Here is a 24,220-nt window from a genome sequence, read left to right as displayed (position 1 = left end):
ATCTGATTCTTTTTGGTAGGATTATATGTGTAGTTTCAGCTGATTCAACTGGAGTGAGTATTTTGATAACAAGATTTTTTCTTCGGTAATAACTTGCCTTCGTTGTAACTGTAACAGATGTTTCAATAAAATACCTTTTTATCAGGAGCAGCACGGATTTTCATTCTGTTCTTTAAGTACTGAGTATTTCAACAAAATTATTTATTCTTTGGATTAGGAGATTTTCACTTGGTTCTGATTCAGCAATCAGGATTGTTTATAGTGGTCACATAGCCCAATGTCTTACTTTTGCCAAAACCTACTCCCTTCCAAACGGTCGATAGCGTGTAAAGTGATCATTATCATATTTTTGCATGTACAAATACAGTGTTTATTTTTATTGATTACTTTTTATTCTGCTTATAAATATTTTGAGACGATAAATCTAAGTTTAGTGATATTTCTATTTCTTTGCTTCTTTTATTGGCAGTATCTTTCATAATGGAGAGTTAAAAGTTATTATCATATTTTTTAAAACTTTAAACGCTTTTTACAGTGATTTTAAATGATTCTAAGTGTATTTAAATTAGATGCTATTTGCCTTGAAAGAGAGAATTTTCACGGACAGGTGTAATCTTTGTATCAGGATTTTTTTAAAAATTACTTTATTGACTATGTTTGGAGCTGAGACAAAATTATGTGTGCACATTTTAACGAACGAAACAGAATCTTTCTTTTTATTTTAGAGTGGAAAGGGGTAACACTTGCTTTAAGAGTTTTTATTTAATTTTATAGCACGAGCAGAGCCGTGCAGGTACTGCTAGTGGATGATAAGTCGAGTAAAATGTCACTTAGGATAAATCTAGAAAATTAACTCAGTTTACAAATTCAACAAAAGTGTATCAGGAAATAGTTACTGTAATGAGCCTCATTTTCACACCTTTTGTTTTTTTTTTATTCCAATTTTAAGAACATTTTACCCAGGAAATTATCACAACGTAGACAAATAAATTACGAAATTATCATAACATGGAACCCTAACATTGGCGTGCAAATGAATATAGCAAATTGGCGAGAAATTCATCATCCATTTTTTGTAAATATATAGGTGAACCAAATAACCTTTTAATTTTCTACTATGGGCAAATCGGTATGGGTACCACTAGTTGAAAAATGATTTCAGAGAATCGCAACCCCTTCCCTAAGTTTTACCCTTTTAGCTTTTCAAAGGGTACGAAAACTGCGCCCTCCTTTTTTGTAACAAGCTTGAGGCTCTAAGCAGAGAGTCACAAAAGGAATCCATAGATTTTACCCCCTCCCCGAATTCTGGTTTATTTTCAGTTTCATACGCAAAGGGAGACAGTTGTGTTTCCAGACTAAATTGTTTTGTTACTTTTCTTTTGATATCTATCTTCTGGTTTTCTCTTACCGAAAATTCCTTCATTTTTTGGTATTGAGTTTTCCATTCTTCTGGTCATTAGGAGAGGTTTTGATGGTCTCTCTTAGAAAACGTTCAGCATTGAGTACCAGGGGTCTGTCCTGGATTTTTCACAGGGTCTGTTTTTTGTGGGCTCCAATCATTGTGACATTTTTGGAAATGAGCAAGCAGATAAACTTGCTAAGACTGGATCTCTTATAACACAACCTGATTCTCTTCTCCCTTTGCGTAATATTAAAAGAGTTGTTTATGATATATTAAAAATTGCCAGAATATCTTTTTATAATGACACTGCAGTAATTAAAAAATGGAATATCTTCCTCGGTAAAAATTACAAAATCCTTAATAAATTTGCCTCAATCTGTTGGAGGGTCTTCCTTTCGTTTAATCACAAGACAGGACTATCTACAAAAACTTTTACAACAAATTGGACTGATAGATTTAGCTTGTTATCCTCTGTGTTGCCAGGGCAACATGGATGGGTACCATTTCAAGACCTGTCCTGTTATTAAAAAATATATATATATTTAAAAAAATTTAAATGACAACTTCACCGGATACTATATTTTCTATTTTATGCTTCTTCATTCTCTTATTAGGCTGCTCATTAATTAATTGCAGAAATGCCGCAGCCGGGTGTAGGATTTGAAAAAAAAAAAAAAACCCTCCTCATACACACCTGTTTTGCAACAATCATACATAGGAATGTTTTCTGGGTTTATAGGGTTTATAGGTCCTAGTCAATCCACGGTGTTTATGGCTGAAGTTTTGCCTAACATGTTTCATGCTTCTTCACTATAAGTGAATTCAAAGGAGAAAACCATTCCTGAACTTTGTGAATCTAGATCTTAGTCCTCTTTAAATAGGGTACCAATTTTGGATTTAGTGATATTATGTCCGATTAAAATATCTCACCTTACTCTTTAATCAAGATCAGGCTCCTTGTTTAAATTTCTTTAGGGAGGAGGTGGTCAAAGGAGTCAGTTAATGCATATCACGTCGAAAAAAACCACCAAAAAAAAAAAAAAAACAGTGCCTGCATATTGCTGCCTCAGATCAACGGTAAAGACTTCTAATCCCAGAAATAACAGTAAGATGCCCTACTGTTGTTCTGAGGCGACACTATATGGAAATAGCCGTGCCTGTTTAGAGTGAAGCTGTTCATAGCAAATTTACGGCTATAATGTAACAGCTTTAATTTCCGATAACATTTTGCTGTGTTATATTTAACACTTTATACCAGAATTATCGTAACAATTTTTATATCATCCCTTCAACATAAACGGATGTCAAGATTCATTGAGAAGATTTCTCTTTCAAGTTCATTCATGCTTATGCAGGTAGGGGAGTCAGTGACATTTAATTTGCTTTCCCAGTTTTTATTTCTTATCTCATCCAAATATGAAATGTACTGTTTGATTTTTTAGCATAAATGTCATTTATATTTCTCATCTTCCCAGATATTGTTGAAAATGTTCACTTCATTCATATTTTTAATATTTTTTAATAAAACTTTGTAATGGCTCGTGCCTATAGTACGTTGGTATGCCCATTAGAGATGAGACTGGCTCAGCCCGGGCCCGAAGTGGGCTCGGGCTCTAGAACCAAAAATGGGTTTCGAGCTCGGGCGGGCTCGGACTCAAGCTAAGATATTCTATCATCTATCTCCAAAACAAATTCAAAGCAAATAAACATTTTCCTACTGTGAGAAAATTAAAGGAACATTTAAATCAGTTCAATCAATGAAAATTTGACCCCCCCTAAACCCTCCCCAGAAAATAATGCTTAGTTATAATATGTTTTTTTTTTGCGATTACTATTTCAATTTGTCATACCGTAATGCATTTGAAGAAGAGCATTTTGAGAAAATTCGGAAACTTCTGTCAATGAAGAACATTTGACATAAGATATTTCATTAACAGAAAGATCATGTCAGACTGTAGAAGGCTCGGTTTTTGATATAAGAAAGTTTCCTTCGGGCTGGGGGGGGGGGTTCGATTTTGGTCCGAAAAGAATATCACCCGGCTCGGGAGGGCTCGGTTACAAATGTTCGGGCTCGGGCAGGCCTGGGCTGTCAAAAATTAGCCCGAACTCGTCTCTAATGACCATGAATCATGTTGGGCCACATTATACTAGCAACTTCTGTTGCAGTTATAGTAATAAATATTATCTATTATTGCTAAGTGATTTTCTTTTGTGTTTAGAATGAAAACATTAGGTTTAAGGATCAACATAACACATTAAATTAACTTTTATTAATAAAAACATTAGTAATTTAAAATAGTTATAATTTACCACTAGGGCTAGGATTTTGATGAAATATTCATAGGCAGACACTGACAAAAACTGTAAAATCTTATTTCTCAGAGTTTCTTGGCAAATTTAGTGTAACATGGTTTCGGAAATATTCTTGGTTCAAAAAAAAAAAAACTAGTCGCCATGGTGTTTACACTGTATTTCTTCTATGTTTATGTTTTACTTTTGTTAACCTTTTATCTTTCTAGTGCTGCATGCCATCTTTGATCATGTGGGCCATATACTGTGTTATTATTGGAGTAGTGTTTACTACACTAAAAATCGTGAACGTACAGATGCATAAAATGTTTGATATTGGAGTCTATTGGGAAGAATCCAGTGACGAGTCTGGTAAATCAGATGACATTGAAGGAGATGCTATTATTTTACCGGAAAAGGCACCTAAAAAGTAAGATCTTTATCTCCAGTGAGCTTTGATTTTTTTTCTCTTTTGCTTTTGTAATGATTATTCAAGTTTAATGAAACAACTGAAACAGAACCAAGTTAATTTTTTGTGCTAACTAGTTTTGTACCAATTTTTAAAAAGATGTTTAAAAAAGTTTCATTTTTAAGGGAAACTGAACAAATTGAGATGACTGTCTTGAATTCCCGTCGTGATGGGGAAACTCCGCCTGTTCAATGCAGCTCTCGCAATTCATATGTTGAAGGTCCAATCAAAAGCAACATTTCTTCTCACGTTGATTCAATGGAACTACTTAATCGACTGATGAATTCACAGTTTGATCCGAAACCTTGCGGTAGTACTATTGGTAAGTATGTGTTAAGTGGTATTGATTTTATTTGGGATTACTCAGAAGACAGTATTCACAAAACAGAATTCTTCTAATATGTTACTGTTTTTCAAGCTCTTGGTATCAAGATCATCATTTTCTCAATGAGCAAAAGTTGAAGATAGTTTTCAGTGGCATTTGATATACGGATGTTGCTTTTTATTACGATGCATTATACAATGTGCTAATTGATACAATTAACGTATCATATTTATACTAGATAGCTTTACATTTTTGCTCAATATGTTGTTTATACACTGATGGACAAAATAAGAGATGGAAGGCATTTTCACCCATTTCTCGGAAAATATCAAATAAAACCTGAACAGTTGGTTGCCATACAATGGCACTATGGTGCTGGTGTCGCTGAGATGAGTTTATGTGTTCTTGTGGGCGTTACTAAGGCCGCAGGAGATATAAAAGTCTGCAGCCAGCTGCTCAGCTCATTCCACTCTACAACACAATAGCAATTTGCATTGTGTTTCATGAATAATCTAGTTGTTTTTTGTTGATTTTTAGGTGAAATGGGTGAACATCATCGTTTAGACGAAGGTATGAGGTGTATGAGGTGGATAGGTGCGGGCAGACTTGAGGCAGGACAATCCCAAGCTCAGGTTGCTAGAGAATTGGATGTAACCCCATGCATTGTTTTGAATTTGTGCAGTCAGTTCAAAAACAGTGGGGCAGTGTCCAGAAGACCAGGACAGGGTCGTCCGAGACGAACAACTCCCAATAAAGACCAGTTTTTGTTACTTACAACCGAGCGCCAGAGGACGTCTACAGTGGCACAACTGTCTAGGGACCTCGCTGCTGCCACAGAAACATTAGTTTCAAAGAAGACAGTTGCCAGGAGGCTCTGAAAAAGATGATTCTATGCAGGGAAGCCCGCCATTTGCATTCCACTCACTCCTTCCCTCAAAAGAGCATGTACAATGGTGCAGAAAGCACCAGCACTGGACACAGCTCCAATGGGCTAATGTTCTTTTCACAGATGAATCCATATTCAGTCTACAACCTGATTCCCTGTGAATATTCATATAGAGGGAATCTGAGACTCGTTGCCATCCCAGTAACATCATAGAAAGGGACCATTATGCTGGTGGAGGAGTGATGTTTTGGGCAAGGATCATGCAAGATACCCGCACACCACTCAATGTTTTTGGCACTGGTTCCGTAAATGTCCAGAGGTACAAGCAGGAGATCCTACAACCCTATGTGCGCCTTTTCAGGGGGGCTGTTGGCCCTGATTTCGTTTTTATGGACGACAATGCTGACCACATATGCCTGTCCTAGTTGAGGAGTATCTGAAAAGCAAAGATATTTATTGGATGGATTGGCCAGCCAAATCCCCTGACCTTAACCACATTGAATATGTTTGGGAAGCTCTTGTGAGGGCTATTGCGATACACCAACCCCCACCCAGAACCATTCTGGACTTAAAAACTGCTCTGGTGGAAGAGTGGGAGGGTCTTCCACAGGTTCTCTTTAACTCTCTTATTAACATCATAAATACTCGTTGTGCATACTGCCTATAAGTCAGAGGTGACCACACACCAAACTAGAGGCGACCACACGCCGCACAAGCCTCACTTTCATCGACATCTTTCATCATAACTGCACATTGAAATGTTGGCAATAACTATGGCCAAGGAATGGCACTTCAATTTTTGCTTTGCACACATTATTGTCATACTATAAGTTATATCCATAACAAATTTCATTAATTTTTGTCTAGTATTTCTCGAGATATTTGGGAAATTGCCTTCCATCTCTTAATTTTGTCCACCAGTGTAGTATAGAAATGCAAAAAAAAAAAAAAAACCGAGAAAAGAGATGTTAAAAAGATGGCTGCACAATTATAGCAAAAAGTTCATTTTTGCATTGCACTGTAAATAGTAAAATAGTGTAATTACTGTAAATCTTATTGACTACATACAGTAAATAGTAAAAATATATTGAGATGTTTGTTATGTTTTGGTTGCCTCACACACACATAAGTGCATATGGATATAGAGAAAAAAATTAGTAAAAATTTCTTTAGGCGTAATTAAAACAAAATTTAAGTTAAAGTTAGAGTGATAAATTTTTCGTGAAGACACCAGTTCCTTTTCTTTATATAAGGAAGTAAAAAGTGCTCCTACTTACATCTTCCGAGTAGTGTAAATTTTAAGTCAGGGATAATTTTCCGGATAATCCAAGGTGAAGTGAGCCCCAATTACCTAGGATTTTCGCGACTCCACTGCATATATATATATATACACATATACAGAGCCTCGTTTACAAACCTCGTTCTCACATTTCCCGCGGAACTGTTTATAAAGTGTCGTCATAAGCAGAACGACATTTCAACTGGAAGAGTAAAAATACAGTTAAGCAATATTTTATAGTAAACTTACAGTTTTTATAAGTTAATGAATAATATGATGTAGCTAAACTTAATTAACATATTTTATGGTTATTGACAGATGCCACAAGGCTAAAAGCATGAAAAAAAAAAGTTTGAGAAAATCATACTTTTTTGATATCACTCTAAAATACTTTTTAACAAGGGTTTGTATGTTAAAAAGCTAATCCCACTTTCAAAAGCGTTTGGAATTAGACTTTCTAATTATTTTCAATATTGTATTGCTGTGTGTTCCTTGTCAATCCAATAAGGGGCTCAATAATATCTTTTTCTCCCATGGGAGAAGATCACGAAAACCAACTACAGCTGGAAGGTACTTATGATCTTTCTGTTTTCCTGCTACTTCTGTAGCCCATTTTTAAAATCCATCTGCTATGCAGATTTGGTAGGTTTCTGAGAAATCTGTTCCTGTCTAAGCAACTCAAAGTGACATAGTAGCCCAAATTTCATAATAAAACACATGAAATCCAAAGCCACTTAATATTAAGAATTTATGTCATGGCTTTGGGACTTTGATAAAGTGACATGACATCCAGAGTGTCTTGAAATCTGGGTATTACAGTAGGGTCCGTTGGGGTAATTTGGGTAGTCAGGGTAATTTGGGTATAAGTTATATTTTAATGAATAAAATGAAAACTATTCATTTGATACACCTACAAAAATTCACAGCTATAAACATCACCCTTACCTTTGAATATATGCTGAAAAAATGTTGCTAACACTCCTTTTGAAACTGATAAAAAATAAGTTCAACTTTTTGGAGATGTCAATGCAATGCAAACCAACTACTTCCAAATAGTGCTGCTAATTAACCTGCCACTCTATGTTTTTCAAGTTATTGGTTTGTGGACATTACATATGTTTGCTTTAATTTGGCATTGAATTGAAACATTTAATATAATTAGTTCTCATGTAATTAAAGGTTTAAAAACATGGGGCAATTTGGGTATACATTACATTTTACCAACCAGAAGGAAAAATAATTTTATTGGACTACAAACTTAAGCATGTATGTGCATCCTCACTTCCCTAGGTAATGTATGCTAAAATAAAATTGGAAGGTTGTTTAAATTTGCTTAAATGTTCTGTTCATATTGTGCTATTTTCAGTCTAAAATTCATCTTAATATTTAAAAAAAATTAGTATTCATGCTATCCGATTATTTATATTGTATCTACATTCAACCCAAGTTTGAAAACATTCAGTAAGACTGTTATTAAAGCCATGCTTTGCTCTTTAACCATTACTGTATGCAAATTCCCCTATCCGTTTGTCAGAGCCAGATCTATGGGGGGGGGGGGGCAAACCGGGGTTCTTGCCCCGGGCGGCAAACTCAAGGGGGCAGCAAATTCGAGTGGTGCTTCCAGCAGGAAAAAAAAGGCTTATTCTTAAGAAAAAGAAGTCTGGAAAATATTCTAAGAAATAAATATTAAAAATATGAAACTGGGGGGAGGGGGGGGGGGTGGAAAGACAGAAAGTAATGCAAAAGTAAACTAAGAAAATATAATTTAACAGATATGATAAAAAAAAGTGTACATGATATTTCGTGCTTTTTCGTTTATTTTGAGGACCGTTGAAATTGATTTATAGAGTTCTTTATTTTCAAAAACAGTTGCATATTTTACAAAAGAAGTAGGTAAAACGGGGCGGCGAACAGCAAGCGACTCTTTGCACAGGCGTTTTTAAGTATTACAGAGGGGTTAAGCAAGGGTGCCCACCTATGGGGGAGAGGGGGGGATCATGGAGCAAACTGAGCCATTAAAATTTTTAGGGGGGAGGTGCTTAAAGGGGTATTTTTCTCATTTGTGGGGTGATCTCGATATTAAAGAGGGGTGCGCCCTTAATCTTAAGGGGGGGGGGGGCGTCCCTGAGATAAAGTAAGCACTTTTGGACGGACTGAACTGAAACTTGTGTACTAGCCACTTAAATAGATTCGTTCTTAGTAAAATTAAATAAAAATCTACTAAATATTGATTACTTCCTCGTTGGTCAACTACCACCCATGGCTGCATATTTTAGGGGCGGGACATTTTACGATGTTGAGGTAAAGTAAAATATATGTATGCTCAAAAAAACCATACAATAGTTTTTCCTTCACAAATTTTCTGAAGCACCCTTTGCTTAGAAACGGGGAAGGGAGGGACTGAGTCTGTTAATGTTGCGGCATTTACAAGCGAGTAAATACATTGCTCTCCGTTATGGGCGCAAAAAGTAGGGAGATAGTTTGATCCCCAAATTAAAAAAAAAAGCTAATTTTGTTTTGTAATTTTATTATTATTCCTCAGTAGGAAGCAAAAACTTCAAATAAATAAATAAATAAATAAATAAAAAATAAAAATAAATAAAATAAAATAAATAAATAAATGAATAATAAAATAAATAAAATAATTATATATTATTATTAAATATTTTTGTTGGCATCGATTTCTGAAAGTGCAGTATCTAACGCTTTCTTTTTTCTCTTTTGCTCTGGATACGAAGAAATTACAAAATAAAAGTGAAAAGTTAGTCATAAAAATGTAATGCAAAAAGAATAAATAAATCTCTCATATTTATTCTGAAATTAAATGCTCGGTGGAATAACCAAGTTACGTTGTAGGGAATCATGCATCTTCGTGCAGGTTTTTATAGGCTCACTTATACGTTAATCAATCATAGTCAATAAAATGCAGGATATACTGTCTGACCATGGATTGTATGGAAAGACAAACATCCGTTTTACAGCAGGAAATGGACGAATCTATTATTTTTTACCGATGTCAGCTTTTGCAGAAGCAGAGTCTCATTCAAATGAGCGGAATACACGCATCAAATTTTTACTATTCCCCCTTATTCACATAGATTCGTCTTATCTGGACATTCAGACCCAAAAGAGTTCCTATTTTTCCTACATTTTCCGATTTTTTAGGGCTCTCTCCTTACTTTCCTACTTTTTCCTTTTTTTTCCTACTCTTTCTTTCTTTAGTATAGCACTTCTAATTGTGCACTGATTCTTATTTTTACAATGCCGCACTGATAATTTTCTGCATGCAATTTTCAAAAGCAAAAAAAAAAAAAAAAAAAAAAAGCGGATCTTGAACTTTTTATTGACTGACTACAGTAATTTCTGGAAGGAACGCTGCGGCGTCTGCGTGTTTAAAGGTTAAATTTTCGTAAGTGACTTTTTTACTGTTGCTGCGTTTATGATCGACTTTTCTTTTTATTGCCCCGACTTCAGTCCTACGGTTTTAATGTAACAATAAAGAAATGGATACCGGCACATTCTGATGCAATACATTACTTACCCGTCAATTAGAAGCTGTAATTAAACAACCGACTGTTCAAAAAGTGCGGGAAAAGCCAAATTTCCTATTCACCATTTTATTGTATAGATGCTTACAAGGGAAACGGAGCTCTATTTGAACAGAAAGGCAATGTAAAACCTTAAAAAGAACGTAAGGAAGCAAAAAATGAAAAATCTGTACACTACATATTTTCTTGATGTTAGTACAAAATAAAAGCGACATATAACAGAAATTCGCAAAAACGGAACACTTAAAAAATAATCGCAGAAACTAACTTTTTTCATACATAAATATGATTATTGTTCATTCTAAATAGGAAATATTAGAGACGTACCGAGTACTCGGTACTCGGCCTACTCGGCCAATTTGCCGAGTACTCGGTACTCAGCCAAATTCTGATCAGATACTCGGCCAATACCGAGTAGTTGCAAAAAATTGAATATTGCCCAAGACAGATACTAAAATTTATATTAAAAAAAAGATCAAGCATTATATTCTGCAATCATTTACAATTAAAATTTATAAGTCAAATTTAAATTTTGAAAATAATGAAGTTTGTAATGCTTCAATGGAATAAATCTTTATTTTAATGTCACCAAAGTTAATAAAACTTGTTTATTAAAAATTATGCAAAAAAAGGTAAGTATAGAAAATATGGAATTTTTATATTAAAAATGGATTTTTGCTACAAACAAAAATTAGTTATAAAAAATATAAAAATATTTTTGCTTAAAAAATTAAAGGAAATAAAACAACATTAAAAGCACAGTGCAGGAATACTGCAGACACATGTTTTGGGTTACAAAGAATTCCTTTTTTAATGCACAAAATGGGAGTTCGTGGATTTAAAGGCATCCAACAAAAGTCGGATTTTTTTGTCGAATGTCTTTACATTCTTTAGCTCACATGTTATGCACTGAAAAAGACGTTCCTTGTAACGGGGGGGGGGGGGGGGGGGGGGGGGGGGGGGGGGGGGGGCAGAAACAGGTGTCTGCAGCGTTCCTGCACATTTGTTCTATCTGCTTTTAAAAAATATTTATGTTTGGCGGACTAGAACTATAATTGATTGGTATACAGTGAAACCCCCCCCCTAACGGACACCCCTCTTATGCGAACAATTTTTAATTCCCCAGTTCCAATGCCAATAACATTATTAAACCCCTGTCCTGCGGACACCTCTCTATTGCGGACAAAAAAAATTGTCCTGTTAGTGTCTGCATTAGAGGGATTTTACTGTAATTTGTTTTAATTCCAACTTGATTAATCATACCTTTTATTTATTTTTAATTTTAAGAATAATTTTTTGGTAAAATTTTTGACACAAGCAAAATTGTTTATATAATGCATAATTAAACTTTAGCAGGAATTTAGTTTTAAAAACTATTATATGGACAAGGAGGTCTATACTACTATTCCAATAAGTTCAAAATTCATCACATGTGTGTTGGTGGTTCTTCTTAAAACATAATTGGTACTTGGTAACTGGGCCAAGTCGTGAAAGGCCGAGTACTCGGTAACTCGGTACTCAGCTACTCGGCCAAAGTGCTACTCGGTACGTCTCTAGGAAATATGATTACAAAATTTCAGTTTATTTCTTTGCAAAGAGCGTATTTGCAAAAAAAAAAAACTCGGCAGAACCTAGATGGGCAAAACATTCCCGATTTTCGGGAGAAAAATTGGAAATCAATTTAAATGCGAGATTCCGTTTTTATTTCTTCACATTTTTAAAAGTTGTGTGGGGGGATAGAGCTACAAGCAAATATGTTCTGTATTTCTTTTTCTTTTTAATGGGTATTTTCTAATCTGATATATCATCAATATCGAGGAGTTGCTCCCCCCTCACTCTCAATTTCGTGAACAATTTCCGGATGAATATTTTTGCTGTATGGTGAGGGTTGTGTAAAAATGTTATGTTTACCATGCACGGGTTTTTCCTTTTTTTTTTCCGTGACAAAAATTTTGGAAGAAGGATGTAAAATATCATCAAACCAATAAAACAATATTAGTTTTTATGCTTGATTAAAATTAAAACAGGCCCGTCATTTTGATTTTTCCCCCGGGAGTGACTAACGAAGGATGTACAGTGGCTCCCAAAAGTGTTCGTACACTTCGACATGTGAAGTCCAATATTTTTCACATCATTCCTATGTCATTATAACTAAAACCCTGTAGTTTTTTCAAAATATTGACGGATCTTCTTTTTGAAATACGTGAAGAAACGGAGAAATAATACGCCACAAAAGTCATCGTACACTCAAATATTTTCGAATAAATTCATGATTAAAATTGTCATATGTCGTTTTTTTATTATTTTTGCATTGTGTTTACCCGTAAAAGTCATTTGGCTTTCATTTTTTTTAAATTTATTCCTTAGTATTGTCCTTATTACTTTAAAATGGCTGGTATTCGTAAAAAAGCGTGATAGGAGATTTACAGTTAAAAAAATTATGAAAAATACCCATCTGAGTGCTGTAAAAGTTTCTGCAGAGTTAAATGAAAATTTTTACATTTAATTTTCACCTAAAATTGTTCGCCAAGTTCTCTGATTAGCTGGATTAAGTGGTACCTTTTCCCTCAGAAATTTTTTTGGCTGTGCAAAAAACAGAAAGCTTACACTTTTCGTCGCAAAAGCAAAGATAAATAAGCTCAAAACGTTTTGGAATTACGTCTTGCTTACAGATAAAAATTAATTCAACATTTTTGGTTAAATTGTTGCGTAATTGTAAATAGTAGAAAAAATTAGGAACTTAATCTTAAGAACTTAGTTGGACAGTTAATCAGGACGGTGAAGGTATTCTTGTGTGAGTGTGCATATCAGCATTAGGACTTGGTAGTTTAGAATTTTTTGATGAAATAATCATGCTGTTCATTTAAATATTTTAAAAACCAATTTTAAACTCCCAAGCCAAAAATTTGGTTATCGGAAACAACTTGGTTTTTTATTAAGATAACTATAAGAAGCACACGGTTTTCAAGGTTTTCAACGTTTGCGTCAGAAATTGTCCTAAAGTTTAGAAAATACCCTTCAATCTCCAGATTTGAACTTAATGTAACATATTTATTGATATTTGGAGGCTAGATTACGAAAATACGGCTTTGAAACGAAAATAGAGCTAGAAACAGTAAGACTCGAACTCAGAAAATACGCAAAAAAAAAAGAAAGACAAAATAATGAAATTATTCCCAGACGTTTAAAAGGTGTTATTGATACTGCATGATATTCTACTAAATAATAACTTAATAAAAAGTTAGATTAGTCAATAGTATATAGACATTTTTTAAAGTGTACGAAGACATTTGTGAAATAAAATTTCCGGCACTTTTTGTTTTTTGTTTAAAAAAAAAAGTTTTACAATTTTTTTAAATATCATGTAGTTTTGTTTAAAATTGATTATAGATCGTATAGTTAAATACTTATTCTGAAATATTAATTCTAACCAATGGATAGGGTCTTATTTCACTGAAAGTCGTAGGTGTATGAACACTTTTGGGAGCCACTGTATACTGAATGCAAATTTTGTCTGAAAACAACAAAAACCGCACAAACTTGTATAGTTAAGCATTTATTTTCTAAAGCCAGGGAGGAGAGAAGTTGACCCCACTGACCCCCCTAAATGACGTTCCTGAAGCAAAATTTTATTAAATGCTAAAAATATATAACATAATACAGACCTTTTAGTTTACTTATTTTGTTATTTATTTAGTTTGATTATTTTATTATAAATTTTATGTCCCATATTTAAGAACAAATTTATTTTAGTTCTGCATTTTCAGTCTTTTTCCTTTTGTTTTTCAAATTCAAACATCTGCCCCTGTTTATGCAAGAATGCATATGTCAGCAGCTGATTATTTTTAACTAAAACTTAATATTTACTTTGCTTATTGTATCGCAGTTTATGACAACAGGAGCTGAAAGTTTTTTTTTCTTTCACACTTAAAATTTTATTACTGTATTGTTTTGAAAGGTGTTTCTTTGTTTAGATTTTATTTCCATATTTTTGTATCTTTGTTTCCACCAGTTTATTTTTCATACTGAAAATTGTTGGCTTGTTTCTTTCGTTTTGTTTTTAAGACTCGGTCTTTCATTAAATCCCTTTAATACTTCAAAAGTACTGTTAGTTTATTTTTGGGACAGTTTGAAATCAAAAATACTGTTAGTTTATTTTACATTAGAAATAAAGTTTAACACTAAATTTGTTTCCTCTTGACTTGTGTTCAGTCCTCTCTCTTCCTGTTTTTTCCTACTTTTTTAAGTGATTTTTTTCCTACTTTTTTAATTTTTGATTCCTTATTTCCTACTTTCCTCCCCAAAAAAACACTTTGGGGTCTGGACATTTGAAAATTCCATGCAATCCGTGGTTGGACAGTATTATAGTTCTTTTCTTTCTGGTTTTGTGTATTGGGTTATAGTTTTGTAGATAATTATCATGACATCTTGATTTACCAGCTCTTTAAAGAAACCAAGTTAGCTAATTACTTTGCGATAAAAATTCGCCCCCGTTCCTTTCTAGCCGTAACCACGCATAGAAATTAAAAAAGATTTTTTTCATGCAATATCTACCATGGAAAAGTTTGAAATTTTGGGCCGGCTTCCATGACTTGTATAAGTTTGAAAAGTGTTGAAAAATTGGTTTGACTAAATTCAAAATAGGTGTTTATTTAATGAAACTCAGGAGCTGCACACACTGCTCGCTTCGCTCGGCAACCCTTGATAATTCTACAGTAAGTTACTGCCCTAAGCTTGCTTAGGGAGGTAACTTACTGCAAAATACTTAGCTTTGCCTTCAATCTTTGAGTTGAACCGCACCATTGCTGCGGTCGCTCCTCTGGTGTGCTAATTCTACATTAGTTACCACTTTGTTTCGCTCTCTTGGCTCCTTTAAGAGGTTTTCCCGCCTCCAGCTCAGTGATGAGTGCTAAAAAGCACGAAACTGCAGTCCTCGGGTGGAATTGTCTGAGCTGACGGTGTATTTTATGTAACCCCTGATAATTTTTGGCAAATGGAATTGCTTGATGATATCTCCACTAGTATCGGAATTGAAGTAGCGCATAGAGTAAAATTAGCATAACGGCAAGAAGGCCGGCGACAAAACAAACATTGACACGCCTTGTCTCTCGACAGCCCTGATTCTACAAACCTATGGTCCTTCAGTTAAAAAAAAAGAAAAAAAAATTGAAGTAGAAAAAAAAGTTAAATACAAAGGAGATTCAAAATATTGTAATAAATACTCAGTAGAGTGTCAAAAAAAAAAAAGTCGATTTTTCAAGTTGCACACCCTCTCATATTTTTTCTTTTATGTCAAAGCAATTGTAAAAAAAAAATGTTTCATATCATTTGAACAAAGGTAGCCTGTGCCGACTTGCATCTGAAGGTGTGAGCTAGCACCTGTGTGATATGCCGAACTGAAAAAAAAACAAAAAAAACCCTTTATAAAATTGAAATTTCATGTTGATAAAACTTTGGCCCCACGTGTACTACTATTTTTTTAAATCCGAATTGAAAATATTTAGGTATCCCGTACTAGGCCTAAAATACATAATTTTCTTCAAAAAATTGATTTTTTTCTATATTTTTTTAAAATGAAAGGTAAATTTTGAGAAATTATCAAACTGAAAAACATAAGCTATAAGTTTGGTAATAGCGTTGAATAGAAAATTTTGCTCACATGCAATATTTAAGTCTCTCACATAGTGCTCAAATTTTGTTATATTATTCATAGTGCTGGATTTTTTCAAGTGTAAGTGAAATTTTTCATTTTTAAATATGTTATTCTTTTTTGAATATTTTTTTTAATATGAATAAAAGTCTTTGAGTTACATATGGGGCAGTAACAAAATGTTTTAGTAACATGAAATTTCGAGTTTCTAAAAAAAAAAAAACATCGGCCTAATACACAAGTGCTGGTGTACACTTTCAGATGCAAGTCGGCACGAGTTGCCGTTGTTCAAATCATATGAAACTTTTTTTGCAATTGTTTAGGCATAAAACGGAAAATATTAGAGGGTGTGCGACTTGAAATATCGAATTTCATTTCTTGGAGAACACCCTAATACTCACCCCAGAAGTTCTAAATGTTTGAACTTAAAAATCGCAAGTGAATTAAAACTTAATCAATAGATGCCGGAGGCATATTGAAAATAAAATGAGGTGGAAAAAAGACCTAAGGCATCACAGCAAGGAACTACATCCGTTCAAAATAGTCAAAGCTTGAAAGTCCTTTTTCTGGGGCCGCAGACGCTTGTAGCAAATAAAAATATTAAGCTGGAAATTGAAAATTTTACTATGAAAAAGCCAAGCAGATGATTGGTTTTGAAAAAAGACAACAGGGGGGAGGTTTTACCGCAATATGTTTATTAATAATTAAAATTTAAAATGAAGATAGAGATGTAGCCAAAGGGACCAAAGGAGGAACTCCAAACTCTTCTTTTTATGTTCCCAGAGATAGCCTGGAAGTGAGTTTTTGAAACTTAGGTTTTAAAAGAATTCCAGGGAAATATTCCTGAATCCCATCCTTTGCTCTAACGCCATTAAAGATGGCCTACACATGAGGATTTAGGACTGCAATTTCAAAAAACTTCCAGGAGAATGCTCCCATAACCAGTAAAAAATGAATTTCCGTCCCCGGCATTCAAGATCGAATAAATTTCGTCTTTTGGACTTCAATTTAAAAAAAAAACTTCCAGAGATCTCCCGAACCTGTCGTCCTTCTAATATCACCGAAGATCTTCTAAAATTTCATTGTTAAGACTTCATTCCGAAACCTTTACGAGGGAGATCTCCCAAACCTCCTCCTCTTATAGCATTATTGGAGATCATCTACGATTGCGTTAACGGAATTTCAATTTCGAAAATTTGCCAGCGGTGGACTCCAAACTTCTCCTCCCATCAAAATTACCAAGAATCTTCTATAAAACTACATTTTCTACAACCTAGAAAAATTTTCGGGAGCACCCGTCCCCCCTCCTCTCTCCATTATAAAAAAACGTCTTACGTCTTTAATCTTGTTTTCAGTGCTACAATTACGAAAAATTTCTGCCCGTGAGCCCCTTGAAAATTCCTCTTTCTGTCATCGAAGATTGACTTTAATTACGTGTTCGGAATATTAATTTGAAGAAACTGAAGGTGCATTAACTTTTACCAAAGAAATCCTACAGTCCCGTTTTACAGGTTTGAACTTCAAAAAATTTCGAGGGATAGCCCCGGAAACTCTTCTTTCCTTAACGTCACTATACCTTGTCTAAAACTGCATGTTTTGAACTACAATTAAAAAGAATTTTTAGGGAGGAGCCTTTACTGTCACAATAGAGACTACTTTACAATTGCGTATTTGAAGTTTAAATTTCGAAAAATTATCGAAGGATATGACCCCCGAATCCCTTCATCCCTTAATATCACTTTAGATCGTCTAAAACTGTTTTTCAAACTACAATCTTGAAAAATTTCCCCCGACCCCCCCTCTTTCCAGAAATAATCAAATAAAATGTACTGTTGCATTTTGGAACCTCAAATTCAAAAAATTATCGGGAACTCCTCTTCCTTCTAACGTAAAATATGTATCTAAAACGGCAGTTTTTAAACTTCAATTTCTAAAAACTGCCAGGAGGTAGCCCCCTCTGAAACCGTCTTTTTCTGACTAAATATTATTCTTACGATTAAGTACATATTGCTGATACTAAAGTCAAGGAACATGAACCCTGCTAAACCAGAAGCTGAATCTTCTCTCTCTCTGCATATTGAAACATGCGTTTGAAACAATTAAGAGGCCGTCAAATACGTCCACACCCCACCCTCCATTTTTTTCATGTAGCAACGGCTCTGCTCATTTTCAAATGCTACGAAATTGGGATTCTGTGCTGTAGTTTGGGTAAAAATACTATATTTTTCTTTTTACTGAAATGTTTACATTTTCTTAGGGTTTTCTTCTTAAAATTCAATTGCTGAACTATTTTAAAAATCAGAACCAAATTTGTGACTTGTGATACATAAAACATAATTAAAATTTCTCTAAAAATTTGTAGATCTTGAAGTTGATGTCCATCATCGAGAAAGTTCAGGAAGCTCTGGTGCTGCTTCAGTCAAACAAAGCGTATCTGAACAAGCTCAACAAGATAAAGAAAACAATGATGGACTTGCATCTGATCTTGTTGCTGAAGTAATGCAGCAAGGTATTACTACTTAACTAAATAATTTTTATATAATCATGGTGTTCTGTTTATAGAGAAATGTGTATGTAAGACATTAGAAATTTATGAATATTTCAAAACTAGCAGAAATTTAAGTCAAGATAAATTAAAATAATTTCAACGTTTTAAGTTTTGAAAAAGTTGCTTAGTTAAAAAGTAATTAAAAGGTTGTACCTGTTATATTCTTGCAACTAACTAATTCAGATCAGCGTGATACACTAGAATTTTAAGAAAGTGTATTAAGGGAAGAAACCAGTTTAGACCTGTCAAAAAATCCAATTTTTTATGTCATAAAATATTAGTAAAACTATTCAAGAATATGTTGCAAAAAATTGAGTGAAAAATTCCAATTAGTTCCGATGCTATGAGTACTTAAAGTGACTGTCGAGATTCGGAAACGTTCATAGTATTTTTTTTTTTAAACACGTTTTTCTTGAAACACCTTTTTTTTAACTGGTGGGCATTCTAGCTCAAAGACTTTTTGACCAATTGTTCTGAAAATTTGTAAATCTTCTTCATTCAATTATACTCTATATGAACCTAATTCTTTGATTATTATTAATAAAAATATTTTCTTATTGCAATAAATGTTAAAAAAGTGGCAGAAAAATATAACATTGTAATCAAACGCCTCAAAAATGTGCAATTTTCAATTTTTTTGATCACAATTAGGTTTATACTCTAGAGAAATATGTTGTTTACGAGAAAGAAAAATTGTAATGATTACAGAAAAAAAATTGTGGCTTCAGTAATGCACCCTAGCAAAAAGCTCTGATGTCAAACACCCACGGACAGCAGCTTTTAACTCCACTAATTCTGGTGGAAATGACTTCAAAAAATTACAAGGTCTACTTTAAAAGATGAATAAAATATCCTCCAAGTTTAAAGAAATTCTGTTTATCTCTTTTCTGTTAAATTTTTCTTACGAAAAACGCTAAAATTTCAGCCTCCTAATTGCCCCCCCCCCCACCTTAAGAAAAGATGGCTTATGCCAATTGTTAATGGTGGAATGTTTAAAAATGCAGATAACATTAATAACAGACCACATTTATGAAGACTTCCTATAATACATGAAAATATCTTAAATAATCGAGTAGAAGAACTTCTTTTGTTCTGTTAATATTATTTATTGTATATCTGTTAAAATGCCATTCTACAATAGTTTTATGTTGATAAATTCTTATATTTTCCATTTCATAACTTTTCATACCTTCATTTTAACATTTGCATCCCATGTGGGAATTGGCTTTTTCTCAGTTTTGGTGTTTACTGTGCTTTTTAAGAGTCAAATGGCAAAAAGGTAAACTTGTTGGCTCAATTTTATTTTTTTGCTTTAATATTTTTTAAGTGTTATATAGGTAACAAGTCTAGTTAATATTTCACTTGTGTAATTATAAGTATATGAAATCTTAGAATTAGTTCATAAAGTTAGGAGATTTGCATATTGTATCTAATTAAATTCTATTCTACATTCAGTTAGCACAGGGGTTCCCAACCTGCGGCTCGCGACCCCCAAGAGGGTCACAAAACATTTCTTAGGGGGTCGCAACATTATCCCTAACTTTCGAAAGATATATCATTGCATAGTTTGAAAATTAAAATACATATTGGGAAATTGCATTATTTGTGAGCTGCATCAAAACTTGAGTGCAATGGCGAATCCAAGATTAGGGCTGTAGCAGCCCTCCCCCCCACCCTCTCATGCCATAGTGTCTGATCCCCCAATGTCCTCTAAGACTATTTTAAAGTTTAGTTTAGGGTTTTCAATCTCTAAAAATTTTTGCAAAAGAGTTCAGAATTTACCTTCCTCATCATCCAAAATCTTCTAAAACAATGCTGTCCAACTGCAAAGAGCCCACGGACCAGAATTCCGGTCACTGATCACCTGGCGGGCCGCAGTTTGAAAAATTTGAACAATAACCTCTTACCTCTTATCCACTAACATTAATAGTTGAATACTTTTTATAAAACAATGAAACAGAAGGATTATAAAACAATTTGTGTGTTTTTTAACTGTAAAATATTACTTTTTATATTTTCATCTTTTAAAAACATTCTATTATATTTTTAATTAATACATTTTAAAAGTTTGCTACTCCGACCAGATTTTCTAAAGTTTCTATTAACCGAGATTTCCGACATCTGAGGCACTAGCGGTCCCAATTAGCTTGGATAATCGAGGTTCTACTGTATTTGAACTTCAAAACTATTCATTATGTAAGTGAGTGCATGAATGCCGGTTTATAAAATTTGCCGCTTTATAAAATCAAATGTCCTCAGAACAAATGTGATTTTAATAAGCAGCGGGCACTGTATATGATATACAAATGGTGACATACAGTAGAATCTCCATATATCGAACTTCCACATATCAAAATTTTCTATACATCGAAATCCCAGCAAATTTCTATGTTCATTACATAGAAAAATTGTTTCTATACATCGAAAAAAATCTCTATATATCGAAAAAAAATTCGAGATTTTCGTAGATTTTTTTTCCACTTTAGACTGTTTGTCTCATGAAAAATTAAGGTTAGGGTGGAAAATTATGTTCACTAAAGATTGCTATGAAGCTCATAAAGAATCTAGGTTTTGAGAGGTGTGTAGATAGGTCGTTGTTTCGTTCTGAAGTTCTTGAATTCTCTCAAGTTTATTTCAACTCTTAGTTGAAACCAGTAACACTGTAAAATCAGTTTCAAGTTACAGTGAAACCTGTGTAAGTTGACCACTTGCGGTGCACTACTTTAGTGGTCAACTTAGACAGGTGGTCAATTTACAAGGGTGGTCAACTTCACAGGTTTTACTTATCCCTTTTGTCTGTTGATTATCATTCCTACTCTTTTTAACTTCAGTAAAAATCATTCAAGTTAAGTAGATTGATTTTTTACTTTTCTCTCGATTACATTATCAAAACGAAAATCCCCTAATGTTGCGGATCGAGTTGAATTGCTAAAGAATGAAGATGTATGAAGGCACAAAAATGTAATTTCTGTTATTATTTTGATTATTAACTTTCATTTTATCCGATGCTCGTATAAACTAGAAATTGGGTTTCATACACGAAAATCAGCTTTAATTTTAATGTTTTAGGAGATTTTTAGGATAAAATAAGGTCGTTTCTATATATCGAAATTTCTATATATCGATTTTTTTTCCAGCAATTTGCTACTTCGATATATGGAGGTCCGACTGTATTAAGAAAAATTTTCAAAATTTCTCTTGGATTTAATTTTTATCAGTTATTAATATTAATACTTGGCGTTGCGCTTTTATAGTGGCTGCATCAGAAGTGAGATGTTGGAATGCAGAAATGGCCAAAAATAATATGCAAGAGATGACAACCCTAATGTCTGCACTTTCCAATAACAACTGTCAGGATCAAATAGGTATGTATTTTAATTTTAAAATTAAATGTGCTTTTTAAATTTGTCCATTTTTGCTGTGATATATTTGGGTTGCTATTGCTATCATTCTTTATTTCTAGTGTGTTGTTAAAACTTTATTGAAGAAGTACTAGTTAATCTTTAAGGCACTAAATAACACTAAGCAACAAAATTTGTCCGATTCCTGGTTTTAAATAGTCGATTCTTACTAGTTTTGGGTTGAAAATATAAATAAATATGTAGATGAATTTATTTTATTAGCTCTTGCTTTCAAGATACACAAAAGCCCACTGGAAAAAGATGCATAATAACCACCCACTGGTTTGAAATTAAGTTTCAAAAGAGAATAAAATCCTGTGCAATAAATAATTAAATAGGTCCACTTTCATTAAACGATGTTTATTTTTCAGAAAGCAGTAGTTGCATTTTGTAGATTGCTGCAAACATTTAATTTTTGATTGTTTCTTGAACGAATAAAAAAAAAGGGGGGGGGGGGTGTCATCTTGTAATTTGCAACTCTATCAAATTATAAGGGGCACTACAGCCACCTTCTAATGGCGGATGAAAAAGGTAAAACAAACTCATACCCTGGCGTAGAAAATGCTTATAAGCCTAGTAATTTTTGTTTGTATACATGATTTTTTTGCTTTATTCTTTTTAAATTAAATTTTAAAGTCTTGTAGATATTCTGTTCCACGTAGGAAGAAATGAGAACTCAAGAAGCATTGCTAAACATCAGAAATTAATGCAACTTAAGTAGTTCGTAGTTCTAAGCAGCCATTTCCACGATGTTGAATTCGATATTTATCAATTCTTGATGGAACTACATTTTCATTAAGGTCATAAGACTGACATGAATAACAATTAATGCTAGGTAATTTTTTTATGACATTACCAATAACAGTAAACTCCCGATTATCTGCGGGTCCTTTCACACTTTTTTTTAAAAACTTACTGAGTTATTTTTCTCAAATCGCCGAATCTGTTAATTTAAAATTTTTCTGTTTCGTATGTTTCTATTTTCTGAATTATGATTTAATTCTGTCATGCTATGCAAATCATCAACAAAATTCCCACGGATATATGTTGGTAGTTTTCTTTTAAATTGATCTACCATTATTTCTTTTAACTTATCGAATTCTGTAATTTTTCTACCATTTTATTCCACTCATGATAAAAAATGAAAATGGTTTAACTGACATGCGAAATCTCGCCAAGGGTTCTTTGCTCGCACAATACTAAAACTATAACCTCAACAAATTTGGAGAACCCTTTCAGCTGAGAATGTAAGCAATAAAGTAAAGTTGGTGCACTATTTTGGCAATTAAAAGTCTTGGCCTTTTTTTTTTGCTACTTCAAATTTCCTTCTCGATTAAAAATTTTTCATTTTGTTCTATATATTCAAGAACAAAAGTAGTAAAAATTCCTGCAGTACTCATATATTTGAGAAAATGTTTTGCATATTGTACATTCCAACTGAATGCTACAGTAAAATAAGGCTAGTTAAATTAATTATTTTTAAACTAGACAGAGATGAAAGCCCGAATTCTTCTGCTAATGTTATTGAATCCTTCTTTCAAGCTTAAAGAAAAAAAAAGAACCCATATGCTTACAAATTCACCCAAAACAATAAAACATTTTACCTAGTATAACGTTACCCTCTTTCAAAAAAAAAAAAAAAAGCTTCGAACCGACAAGCATATTTGTTTTCAATTTCATGCGAATGCGAAATTTGTTAATCCAGAGTTTTCTTGTGTTTACGCTTTCGCCATTTATAACAATCAACTCACTTTTTACAGGAAAATAATGAAAACTAACATTATTTTGAGAAGCTTGATAATACCAATACGGAGGGAAACATTTTTTGTTGCTGAGAGCAACCTAAAACACTTCGAATGCATTAATAAATACTCATAACAAACTGCCTATCTTTATCAACAGACTCCTGGAACGCAATGTTTTACCTTTTTCTTTAATTTTGTAAATCACCACAAGGTAGTGTATTAGAGCGCTGGAGTTGCGAATAGTCCAGCAGTATTTGGCGAGTATTAACTCTGCTCAATGATCCTGATATCTGCTTTCCATTGTAGAGATATCTTGACGAAACATTTCTCCATGCTCATCGCTCACAGTTTTCAGGCAAAATAACCTGGAAGTGAAGACAATTTAGTTTCAATGATATGTATTGCATCAATGGTCACCGAACTTCTGTGTGAGTTTTTTAACCTGCTGTTTTCAGATCTCATCTTCTCTATCACTTAAAAATACTTGTAATACACCTTTAAAGGCTTCCATGGTGTTTTTTTTCCTTCCCTTGCAAAATTTTTATCAAAAATAGTAAATTTTCAAAACTGCTTATTTGAAGGACCATTTAAAATTTTCTTTGTTGAAATAAATCTTGGGAACTCCTCTCTAAGGTATTCAAAAACCATCTTTGTTCACAGCTTTCATAGTTCTTCATC

At 33.4% G+C, this 24,220-nt stretch overlaps 1 protein-coding gene across 1 annotated transcript in view; it reads left to right on the top strand.

Annotated features, from left to right (window-relative positions):
* The window catches only part of LOC129225632 (pecanex-like protein 1), a 107,045-nt gene that overhangs the window by 4,164 nt on the left and 78,661 nt on the right, over positions 1 to 24,220 (top strand). The window contains exons 2-5 of the mRNA XM_054860098.1: positions 3,922 to 4,121; positions 4,286 to 4,482; positions 18,211 to 18,357; positions 21,651 to 21,761. Of these exons, the coding sequence (XP_054716073.1) occupies positions 3,922 to 4,121; positions 4,286 to 4,482; positions 18,211 to 18,357; positions 21,651 to 21,761 (655 nt within the window). The remainder of the gene's footprint in view (positions 1 to 3,921; positions 4,122 to 4,285; positions 4,483 to 18,210; positions 18,358 to 21,650; positions 21,762 to 24,220) is intronic.

Source organism: Uloborus diversus, chromosome 7, assembly GCF_026930045.1.
Source record: "Uloborus diversus isolate 005 chromosome 7, Udiv.v.3.1, whole genome shotgun sequence".
NCBI classification, from domain to species: Eukaryota; Metazoa; Arthropoda; class Arachnida; order Araneae; family Uloboridae; genus Uloborus; species Uloborus diversus.
Note: the sequence above shows the minus strand (reverse complement) of the source record. Positions and strands in the feature narration are given on the sequence as shown.